Source organism: Eurytemora carolleeae, unplaced genomic scaffold (assembly GCF_000591075.1).
Source record: "Eurytemora carolleeae unplaced genomic scaffold, Eaff_2.0 scaffold252, whole genome shotgun sequence".
NCBI lineage: Eukaryota > Metazoa > Arthropoda > Copepoda > Calanoida > Temoridae > Eurytemora > Eurytemora carolleeae.
The window spans coordinates 139,206-151,310 of record NW_019396306.1 but is presented as its reverse complement, the minus strand read 5'-3'; the positions used below and the strand labels follow the sequence as shown (position 1 = coordinate 151,310).

The 12,105-nt window shown below is 31.8% G+C and overlaps 3 protein-coding genes across 3 annotated transcripts; all 3 read left to right on the top strand.

The window, feature by feature from the left end:
* The first annotated feature begins 1,079 nt into the window (after positions 1-1,079).
* Positions 1,080-2,973, top strand: LOC111700619 (zinc finger protein 724). Its single transcript, XM_023471590.1, has one exon. The coding sequence runs from the start codon at positions 1,474-1,476 to the stop codon at positions 2,629-2,631; it is 1,158 nt and encodes a 385-aa protein (XP_023327358.1). The 5' UTR covers positions 1,080-1,473; the 3' UTR covers positions 2,632-2,973.
* Positions 2,974-3,432: 459 nt separating this feature from the next.
* LOC111700621 (polyglutamine-binding protein 1) lies at positions 3,433-7,816 on the top strand. The gene is made up of 8 exons (XM_023471593.1): positions 3,433-3,532; positions 3,854-3,907; positions 4,070-4,123; positions 5,318-5,464; positions 5,617-5,715; positions 6,295-6,395; positions 6,633-6,687; positions 7,047-7,816. Exons 1-8 carry the CDS (start codon positions 3,479-3,481, stop codon positions 7,476-7,478), a joined length of 996 nt encoding a protein of 331 aa, XP_023327361.1. The 5' UTR covers positions 3,433-3,478; the 3' UTR covers positions 7,479-7,816.
* Positions 7,817-7,948: 132 nt separating this feature from the next.
* LOC111700605 (zinc finger protein 235) lies at positions 7,949-11,591 on the top strand. Its single transcript, XM_023471577.1, has 4 exons — positions 7,949-8,522; positions 8,630-9,183; positions 9,283-9,399; positions 11,255-11,591. The coding sequence occupies exons 2-4, from the start codon at positions 8,924-8,926 to the stop codon at positions 11,589-11,591; spliced, it is 714 nt and encodes a 237-aa protein (XP_023327345.1). The 5' UTR covers positions 7,949-8,522; positions 8,630-8,923.
* The last annotated feature ends 514 nt before the right edge of the window (positions 11,592-12,105 follow it).

Sequence of the window (12,105 nt, the reverse complement as noted above, 5' to 3'; positions counted from 1 at the left end):
GAAATTGCTAAAATCTTAGGTTCTAGCTGTATTTACCATAGGGCTCTGGCTGTATTTCAAGAATTGGAAATAGAGGTACATAATATGGATTTCCGACAGGGTAGGGGGAAGTTAAAATATAAGATTTTGTTGACCTGGAATACAAAATGGAAATGGTGGGATATATAAAAGTTTCACAACTACTCTTGTGAAAACACAATAGCTCGTTTTTTGACTTCTTATTATTTTTTTTTGCTCTAGGATTGATGAATAGTATCTGTGACTTCAGGAACAGAACTCACTAAATCTATCCTAGAAGATATCTCTTGTTCCTGCTGACTGCTGATCCTTCCCTACTGAGCATAATAAACAAAAACTCATTAAACCAGGTTTTTAAAAGGATCATACTTAACATGTATGTGGGGAAAAAATTAGGGTAAATCTAAGCTTGAAGTTCACATGAGACCTCATTCTGGAGATAAGTCATTTTGAAATATGTGATTCAAGGTTTACAAGACAAACTTTTCTTGCTGATCACATTAGAACCTCCACTGGAGAGAAACCATTTAGATGTGAAGTTTCTGATAAACTGTTCTCACAGACCGGCTATTTAGAAAAATACATGAGAGTCCAAACTTGAAAGAAACCATTTAAGTGTAATGTGTGTAATTTGAGGCTTTCTGTAAAATCCAGCTTGACAACACACATGAGAACACACACTGGAGAAACCCTCTTTTAAGTGGGAAGTTTGCAATAAATTGTTCTCACAGACAAGCAACTTAACAAAACACATGAGGACCCATACTGCACTGGTGAGAAACCAAAGTGTGAAGTGTGTGACAAAACATTTTCTGAACATGGTGTTCTAATTAAACATGTGAGAATCCACATTGAAGAGAAACCATTTAAGTGTGAAATTTGTGAAAACAAATTTTCTTGGAAGGGCAATTTATTTACCTATATTAAAGTTCACACTGGGGATAAGCCTTTTTTGTGTACCTTTTGCAACAAACTGTCATCAAGTAAAGTAAATTTAGGGAAACATATGAGAGTTCACTCTAGAGAGAAGTCATGTGTACAGTTTGTGATAAATGATTTTTTGTAAGTGGTGGTCTTACTAAACACATACTGGAGAGAAACCGTTTAAATGTAAAAAGTGTGAAAAAACAGTTGACTGAAAACAGTGATCTTACAAAACACATGAGAACCCACACTGGAGACAAAACACTATAGTGTAAAATATGTGACAGAAAGTTCTATGAAAAAGGTAATCTGTTTACCCATATACAAATTCACATTAGAGACAAGCCATTTTTCTGTACCTTTTGCAACAAACTGTCATCAAGTAAGGAAAGTGTGAGAAATCGTTAAGTGAGAGTTAACACTGTAGAGGAGACATTCATCCGTACAGTTTTTAACTAACTGTTTTTAAGGAATAGTAATTTAGATAGGCATTTGAGAACCCATACTGGGGAGAAGCCACAAAAGTGTGAAATGAGGGATAAAAGATTTTCTGAAAATGGTCATCTGACTGAACACTTGAGAACCCATACAGGAGAGGAACCTTCGAAACGTGAACAAAGTTACGAAAAATTTTCCACGTCAGATCATTTAAGAACTCGTATAAGAGTTCACACTGAAGAGAAGTCATTTATGTGTAAAGTTTGTAATAAACTGTTTTCTGTCAAAGGTAAGTTAAAAAAACATTTGAGAATTCATACTGGAGAGAAAACTCATGAGTGTAAAGTGTGTGATAAAAGAATTTCTGGCAGTCTAACTTACCACATGAGAACCCATACTGGAGAGAAGCCCTTTAATTGTGTAATTTGTGGAAAGAGATTTTCTCTGCAGAGTCATTTGAGAGCTCACATACAAACTCACACTGGAGAAAAGTCGTTCAAATGTGATGTGTGTGATCAACTGTTCTCAACAAAGGGCAGTCTAACTTCACACATAAAAATTCACACTGGCGAGAAATCAATTAAATGTGAAGTGTGTGATAAAAGGTTTATCCGAAGTGGGGACCGGACCAAGCACATGAGCATTCATACTGGAGACAAACAATTTAAATGTGAAATCTGCGACAAAATGTTTTCTGATAAATATTACTTAACTTTGCATCGTAGAGTTCACACTGGAGTGAGGCCATATCAGTGTAAGTTTTGTAATCATAGGTGTACTTCAAAAAGTAATTTAAACCAACATATAAGAGTTCATACTGGAGAGAAGCCATTTAATTGTGAAATATGTGAAAAAAGGTTTAAATCGAGTTCTTGTTTGAAGAGACATTTGAAAGTTCATACTGGGGAGAAGCCATTCAAATGTGAAGTTTGCAAAATATTGTTTTCACTTAAGAGTAATTTAGCTGCACATATGAAAATTCACTCCGAAGAGAAACAATTTCAGTGCGAAGTGTGTAAAAAATGGTTTTACAGTAAAGCTAAACTGACCAACCATATTAGAGTACATACAGGAGAAAAACCAAACAAATGTGAAGTGTGTGATAAAATGTTTTCAGCAAAATCTACCTTAATAATTCACATGAGAATGCACACTGGAGAAAAACCATTCAAATGTAATATTTGCGGGAAAAGTTTTTCAAACCATAGTAACTGGGCAAGGCATTTAAAAATCCATGCTAACGATAAATAACGTTAACTGTTTTGTTTGAGTTGCAAAACTTCTTATGCGAGACATTTAAATACCAACGATAATATCTAACTAACAGTTTGTCACAAAACAATAAGCTGCCAAGGTTGGCTTTACATACGAATCTTCGTGCTTAAACAACACCATCTCATTGTAAAGTTTGTGAAATTGTGACAAACTGTTTTCCGTGAAACCCCGGTACTTGAGAATGCTTATAAGAGAGAAACTACTAATAGAATGTTTTCTTCATAAGGAACAAAAGTTATACATAAGAGAATCCATGCTGTATGTTACTTTGTTAAATGTCACTTTTACGGAAAGCTATTCCTGTGGAATGATGGATGGCTGTATTATTTTTTATTTTTCACGATTTAACAGTCGGCATAAAAGGGAACCTTTTTAATTCTTAATTTTGACATTTTCTTTATAAAGTCCTCAGTACATTAATTTTCGTAGTTTGAGTTGAAATGAAGGGGCTCGACCCACTTAATAATTGTTGACTGGTTAGAACTATTATTTCGTAGTGAGGAAGACCAAAGTTGCCAAATTCCAGAAGAAATTCTGAGTTGAAGCATTTTTCTTTATACACAACAATTATTCTGAAGAAAAGGAAAACAAGTGTCTGTAGATAATTATATTGAATACTGATAGTCATGATGTTGAAGCAATCTTTTGTGTATTTAATCTTATACCGCATGTAGTTTTACCAGTTGTTCTAATTATTAAGCGAAATGGATCTGTAAACATTGCACAATTTATGTGTTTGTTTATTTAACTATTTGAAACATTTGTTACGGGTTTACCAGTATATATTTTATGTAAATATCTTAATCTTTATTTTCAGATAAAAATGCCGCTACCTCCAGCATTGGCGGCAAGGCTTGCTAAACGAGGACTTTTAAAGGTAGTATCATTATGATAAAATGAGCATTTTAAAATTTTGAAGTTGATAAATGAATTTTGTTCTAAAATGACCAAACTCTAATGTTGTGTTTGCTTGAATGTTTGTAAAACCTGTAAACTTTTTGAAAGTGCTAACATTTTAATTAATCGGTTAACATTGGCTTAAATACACTTGTTGAAACTATTTTAAGTACCAATGTTTTATGAAAATCAAAAAAATTTGTAAAATAAGATGTTTAAATATAAAATATATGATTGGATTGCTATCAATATCAACATGTTTTGTTTAGGTTTTATAAGCTTTAAAAAGATTTAAATTTAGGATTCTAGCGTAGAAGGATTTGATCCTCAGCTGGGTAAAGTTGTTGATAATAAGGTAGAATTTTTATATTTTCTATGAAGTTAGATTTTAGCTTTTAAGCATTCAAAAATTGAATGTAGATCATTTTTTTGCGACTAATGGTTTCTTTTATATTTACTTAACCCTGATCGCCTATCCTGATTCTACGTAACAAGTTCCAAATAACTTTATTTTTAGAATCGAGGACGTGACTCCAGCCAGCAAAGTGGGCGGGGATATAGAGAAGAACAGGTTAAAATTAATGCTCCAATAAGTTTTTAAATTGACAATATTTTAAAGTCTGGAAGTAGAACATACCTAGAAAATATGATTTGATTTGTTTTAGTTGTCGAAACATTGGTAATTCAATTAGTGTAGGATTTGTTGATTTATTTTTTTATTTATTTTTTCATTGATTGATTTGGTTCATGATTGATTAAATTAATTTGTTGATTTATTTATTGATTTATTTTGTAACTGATTGATAGATTTTATGATGAATTAATTTGAAAATTGAAAAAATTATTAATTGATATATTCATAATTGAAGATCAGATAGTCAAGTGCTTAGATGAATAAATACATCAATAGTAAAAAAATCATTATCTAGAAAAATTAATTCATCCTCTTAAAGGGAGTGACTGGCAATGTATGGTGGTTGAACTAAGTATGTAGTTCTGTGGACAAATTTTTAAGGATTCATTTTAGACATATAAAACGTTTCTACGACGTATAATTACTGAGTTTGAGTGCAAAGTCGACGTTCAAAATCATGATGGGTACGGTTTAAGAATCGTTATTTTTTTAATTATTAAAAAATGACGATAAAAATGTAAAAAAATCTACAGTGAACTAATTAGTTGTTTAGGAACAGGTTGAGAAAATAAAAATTAACTCCTATCATTGAAAATAAGTAGTCTTGTTCAATTATTAGTTTCTATAATCTGTCAATTATTCACAAAGACTTTCTGCAAATTTTCTGGAATTTTTATTAGAAAAACGACATTTGAAGAATTTTAAGAAATCTGCGAAGAAATTCATTGAAAATAAGAAATTCAATATAATGATGAAAACGAAATAATCGTTTCTAACATTGATTTATTGACAAATTTCTATTAAGAAATATGTTCCTAAACATCTTATTAGTTTACTGTATAATTTTTTATTGATTTTTCGTCGTCGTTATTTAATAATAAAAAAAACAGATTCTGAAAATGTACCTTACCAAATTCATGATTGTGAACGTCGACTTTACACTCAAACTCAGTAATTATAATTTTTATGTCTCAGTCTAACAAGATTTTCTACAATACTGCATACTCAGTTCAACCACCATACATTGCCGGTCACTCCCTTTAATGTGCTGAACATTTTATAAGAATTAAATTAATGAATGTTTTTTTTATTAAAATTGAAATGATCCCACACTAAAGTGCTCGCTCTTAGGAGGAGGTGTTTGCTGAGGACTATGATGATGTTGCGGAACCTTCTTCTCTCCACCGTCCAGCTACAATCAATCAATCAATCAATCAACCAACAGCCCCAATCCTAACATCATCTAACACCAACCTACTGGATAAAACTAGATATATTGTGAGTATTTAAAGAAGATAAACGGAGAACTGCAGAATAAAGTGCTGAAAGTTTAGATAATAAAAAATCTGTCCCTTCCCCTTCCCTTTTACAAATTTGAATGCAAGTTTTTTTGCCAGAAGGTTCTCATAAAAATACATTGATTATTTTAGGGTCATGCCGGGTGTCCCAATAAATGGAATATTCACCATGAATGTGTACTGTTCTGTAGAACATTCTGGGGAGCTGGGCACAAGGAGCCAATGGATACGGTACATAACATATTTATTTTTTATGTATACATATATCTTTACCTATCCAATATTAATAAACAAAATCATGGACATATTTTTTATTTATTTTTTTATATCAAAAATACCAATGAATTATTGTAATAGTCGCCAAAGTACATTTTTCTTGCCGTACGTGTACATAATAACTTTTATGTATACTGTACTTTACAGGAGTGGAGTATGTCCCTGTACACAATAACTATCATTACACTGTACTGTACAGAAGTAAATCCGTGTACATAATCACTGTCATGAACACTGTACTGTACAGGAGTAAATCCGTGTATACAATAACTATCACGTACACGGTTCTGTACAGGAGTAAATCCGTGTACACAATTACTGTCATGAACACTGTACTTTACATGAGTATATCCGTGTACATAATAACTATCATATACATTGTACTGTACAGGACTATATCCGTGTACACAATAACTATCATGTACACTGAACTGTAAAGAATTTATCCATGTACACAATAACTATTATGCACACTGTACTGTACAGGAGTATATCCGTGTACATAATAACTTTTATTTACACTGTACTGTACAGGAGTATATCCGTGTACACAACCAGATGATCCAGAAGTTCTATCCTCTACCGGATGGTTGGAGGGAGATGTATGATGCTGGCACTGCTAGACATTATTATTGGTAAATTTATTATTATCATTATCATTATTTTTATCATTGTTATTTTTATTATTTTTATTGTAATTGTTTTTTAACTAAATATCTTATTTTTGAGAGTTTCAGTAAATATAATTAAAGTGAAATTATTAAATTTTGATTTAAAAATTTTTCTTGCCGAATTATTTTTATCTCAGTCTTAATTTTAGTTTTTATATCTAGTTTTTATATCTAGTTTGTAACAAAGTTCTAATTGTTTAGGTGTACTAAGACAGACAAAGTATCCTGGCTTCCCCCTGGCCATCCTAGAACACTGGTAAATATCACTTTTCTTTTTATCAAACCCTTCTAACTTCTTAAATTTCTCTCCCTCCCCCCCCCCAAAAAAAAAGTATCTCCAATTTGCAAATTTTACATTTTTGAAATTGAGCACTGATATATTTTTCTATTATAAAACCTTATTTTTCAAACTGTATTATCATACTTAAAAACTTAGCATTTCATGAACAATCAGGTTTTACTTTTAATAAGAATTGCCGCAAAGAATTTTGTATTTGTAACTGCTGGGGATTTGCGGTTAAAGTACATTTTTACATATAAGCAAAGTCTTCAGAAGTATTTCTAATTTAAAGAAAGAAGTGAAACATTAATTGATTATTACTGTATATATTCCAGGCTACCGAGGCTGCCAGTAAGATGAGAGAGATCCTCGCTACAGAGGCCAGTCTCAGGAAGGAGGAGGAGGAGGACAACATGAGTCTCGACAGTGATATGGACAACAGCGAGGACGAGGAGGATCGAAGGCTGGAGGAGAAGAGAAGGAAGGAGAAGGAGAAGAGGAAGGAGGAGGAGAAGAAACTACGCGAGAAGAGGAAGAAGAAGGAGAAGGAGAAGGAGGAAGGGTTCCTGGATCCGATGGATCCTGCTGCGTACAGTGATGTACCTCGAGGTACCTGGTCTACGGGTTTACCTGATCAGAGTACAGCCAAGTCAGGAGTAGATTCTACAGCCTCCGGTCCTCTATTCCAACAGAGACCGTATCCAAACCCTGGAGCTATTCTTAGAGCTAACGCAGCTGCTGCTGCTCTGGAGGAGGATGATGATTAAGTTATGAAACCTCTCCCTTCCCCCCTGTTACAGGGATTAATTCTGATGATAAGATCACAAATTGTAAAATTTTAACAATAGACTTAGTGTGATTAAATTAAGATTGCATGCTCAGATGTTACTTGGTGGAAAGCTTTTTACCCACTTTTGAAAACAATAGCTTTCGAGTAATAATATCATTTAATTTTTTTGGGGGGGGGAGGGGGGAATTGTTCTCATAAAAATCAACTGCTGTAAGATTGTATTTTCAGCATTATTTACTAAACTGCGTCTCAATATCTGTGGACCACGCAGTTTTTGTTGATTTTAAGGAGCTCGTTTGTTTAATTATTGGATTGTTTTGTTTTATATTTGTAATAAATTGTATAAACAAATTAAGTGCTTTACTATTTTTTTATATTATTTTAGCGTTTTTTTAATTTTTGTTTTATCAATCTTAATATAATAAAACATACAGTCAGGAAGTTAAACCAATATACATTATACATACAAGTCAATAAAAATGTATTACAAATTAAATGTTTTTTTTAATTGTGTTTTATCAATCTTAATAGAATAAAAACAGAACACAATCAAGTCAATCTTCTGTCCCGGCCCTGGCTACAAATACTTATTAGAATTCTAATCTCATAAAAATAACCGTGTTTTGATCATTCTTATAATATGAATAATAGAGGCGTATAATTATTTTACACATTCTAGGATCTTTTTTGGCCTATTTCTGATCCCCATTACAATTTTTGAACCTTAAAAAATTTGTTTTGTTGGCTGTAAATTTTATAACAGAAGTAGATAATGATCCAAAGAATGATAATTCATTTATTAAATCACTTGTGCAGGATGCATTATGAGGAGGACCATGATGGACAGTGTGAATGTGAATTTGTCAACGCTAATCCTACAATCTTGAAGAAACATAAGAAAACTCATGGCTTGCTTTACACCTGCGATCTTTGTGCTTATTCAACGAAAGTTTTAGAGAACTTAAATGATCACAATAAAAGGTTGTGATGTTTAATTACCTCTTTAAGGGTAGTATTAAAGGTATCCTTAACCTTTTTTTCTAATTTAAAATGGTTAATATATCTTTGAATCTTATTTTCTAAATAATTAATATGTTTATTTTGTAAGATAATTTGTGCTATGTTTAGAATACATGGAGTTTCGGACAGAAATCTGATGTAAAGATAACAAAAATGATTTTAAAACATTATTTCTTCTGACTTTAAAATATTTCCAGCGCGGAGATTGAGGAAAGTTTTGATGAAATAAATTCTGAAATGATTGAAAACAGCAGTACAGAAGTTGTTGATGAAGAAATGAAGGAAGAAGAGAATATAATGGAAGATGGTGTCACTGTACAAATGGAAGCTGATGGGAAATTATATTGTGAGTAGGGTTCTAGTTGTGAACAGAACACCAAGAACTCTACCCTTGAGGTTAAAATGAGAACACACACTGGAGAGCATCCTTTAAAGTGTGAAGTTTGTGATAAAATATTTTATAAGCCCCATCGTTTAACTTCACACATGAGATCACACACTGGAGAGAAACCATTTAAATATTGTGACAAGAGGTTTGTTTTGAGTTACTACTTAAATACTCGTACTCATATTCACACTGGAGAGAAACGATATCAATGTGAAACATGTGATAAAAGGTTTAGGCAAAGTCGGCATTTAAAAAGACATTTGAGAACTCACAGAAATAAGGATGAAGAGAAAATTCAGAAGAATGATGAAGATTTTGATAAAAATGTTGTCAGTGGTGTTGGCGTTGATGTTGAGATCATTGATTCTGTTGTTGAAGAGAAACCATTCAAATGTGAAGTTTGTGGAAAAACGTTTATTGAGAAGGTCCATTTGAAATTGGAGAGAAACTGTTTCATTGTAATATGTGTGATAAAAGGTTTCCAAGAAAAGCAGCTCTGAAAAGACATATGAAGATCATTCTGCAGAGAAACCAGTAAATTGTGATTTGTGTGATAAAAGGTTTTCCACTAAAGGTGATCTGAAAAGACATAATTTGGTTCATACTGGAGAGAAACCACACACATGTGAACTGTGTAATAAAAAGTTTTCAAGAAAAAATCTTTTAACAAGCCATCTTAGACAGTATACTGCATGAGAACCATGAGATTGGGAAGTTGGGATAAGAAGTTTCTTGGGAGAGGAGATCCTAAAAACACGTACATGAAAGAGTTAATACTTATTTTGAATTTAATGTTATCTTTTAAAAATCAATCACTGAAATTGTGCTGAAAGTTCAACTGTTACTAAAAGTTTAAAAGAATTTTATTCAATTAATTTTCAAATATCTATCTACTAGTTTGAGTTGATAGCTGCAGTAAAATAAAGTCTTTGTAAACCATTAACTTTAATTTTAACTGTATATATCTATATATATATTTTTTGCTTGTTTGTCTGTCCGTTTGTATCCAATAAACGTTAAAACGGCTGAACCGATCGGTCCTATTTTTTGTGGGACCTCGCGTGACCTAGGGAAGATTTATGGTTGATCGAATTTTCAAAAATTTTCCTAACAAAATTCGATTTTTTAAAAAAATTTCAAAATCCACGAAATTTTTTTAGTTTTTTTTTACAATGTAGACAAAGAGAACATGTTCACAATTGAAATAGAAGAAAGGCACGAAGCGCCCTGAAAGCCCAGTATTGTAAATAATTGGACTTCTGTTCTAACAAACTGAAATCTGTGTCTTAGCATGATATCTATTGAATTCACTGAGTATTTTCTTTTAAGTAAATGTTTTAATTTGATTAGTTACATTCTTATAATTCACTTACATTATGTACTCATGTACTTGTGTACTTATGTACTCAATATACTCATCTAGGTATTTATCATTTATACTGGATATTTTCTAACAAATCATGAATTCATCATTCAATTAATTTAATTATAAATTAACATAATTATTCGAATATTCCATCAATGAGAAGACATTTCAATCAATAAAAAAAACCACAATTTTAGAAAAAACAGTTCTACCAAAAATTAGGCTTTCAGGGAGCTTCTCGCTTAAAAGTAAACCTAATTTACAATTAGCTTTCTCTGGGATATCATCGTTTTCAGATTGGTTGCTTATTTGCTGAATATGATCTGTTTAAACCCACTACTTTTTTTCAAAATTGTATATATATTAATTTTCGTATATATTTGACACAGTTTTATATCAATTTCTCGAGATAGGAGCATCAGATATAACTTTCATGGGTCGCGATGAAGATCTAAAGTGATTAGCTTTCAGCCTATACCCCCTTTCATTTTTCCTTTACTGTCCCTTTAAGTGGGTATTTTTCTTCATAATTTTTCTGTTAGAATTGATAAATTTCTAAAATAGAAAATCGATTTTTTTCCTTTAAAGAAACCATTTAAATGTGATGTGTGTGATAAACGTTTTTAAAGAAAGGCAATTTAGCTATTCACGTGAGATCTCATAGTAAAGAGAAACCAACTAAACGTGAATAAACTTGTCTTATTTGTGAAAAACAAATAATAATTAATAGTTATGATCTCTAAATTCATAATAGAACACATACTAGAGAGAAAGCTTTTAATTGTGCTGTGTGTGAAATAAAATTCCCTTCAGATTCTAGATTGAGAACACACATGAGAATCCATACCGGAGAAACCATTCTAATGTGAAATTTGTGACACAATGTTGTTTTAACTCCCCCATTTGAACACACATGTTAAAGTCCATAATAAAGAGAAACAATTTTAATGTGAAGTATGTGATAAAAGATTCATTAAAGAAAACATATGAGAACCCACACTGGTGAGAAACCATTCAAATGTGAAGTTTGCGACACAATGTTTACATCTAAAGGCATTTTTACTTCGCACTTGAGAACCCATACTGGAGAGACCCCATTCAAATTTAATGTTTGTGCTAAAATGTTTAGTCAAAGAGATCATTTACACTCACATCTGAGATTTCACACCGGGGAGAAACCTTACAAATGTGATATGTTTGATGAAAGGTTTACTCAAAGTTCTAACTTGAATACTCATATGAGAACCCATACTGGCCATACAAACCTTCTAAATGTGAAGTGCAAGATAAAATCTCGCAACTTCGAAACATTTTGAACAAACTGTTACAGACTACAGTTCCTACATCAGTAATGATAAAACTAAATTTTCAGACTGTTACGGCCGTCATATTAAATATGACTGCTTTTAATAAGGTGGGTAGATAATCAAAATAATCATACTCTTATTGAAAGTTTAATTCGTAAACAAATTTGTATGGCTTTAATTTTAAAATCAGAATTGTTAAAGGCTTTTAAAATAATAAGGAATATGTTTATCTACAGCGAGACTCTTATAACTATGGAATAGAAAGACGACATTTAAGCAATCTTTTTCAGTAGATGTTGTTTTAAAGCTAACCCTCGGACAATATGAATTTTTTTCAAAAATTACCAACACGCTGCAAAAATTGTTCAATTAAACTTACAAAAAAACCCAATGAAATTAAATGTTTGATTTAAAAAAAGGGTCAGTGCAAGCACTTGTAAAAATCAACAATTACTAATGGAGGTCGATTTTTCAATTTTTCGAAACATGTCGATATGGGTGTTTAAAGTTGCACCTCTATCCA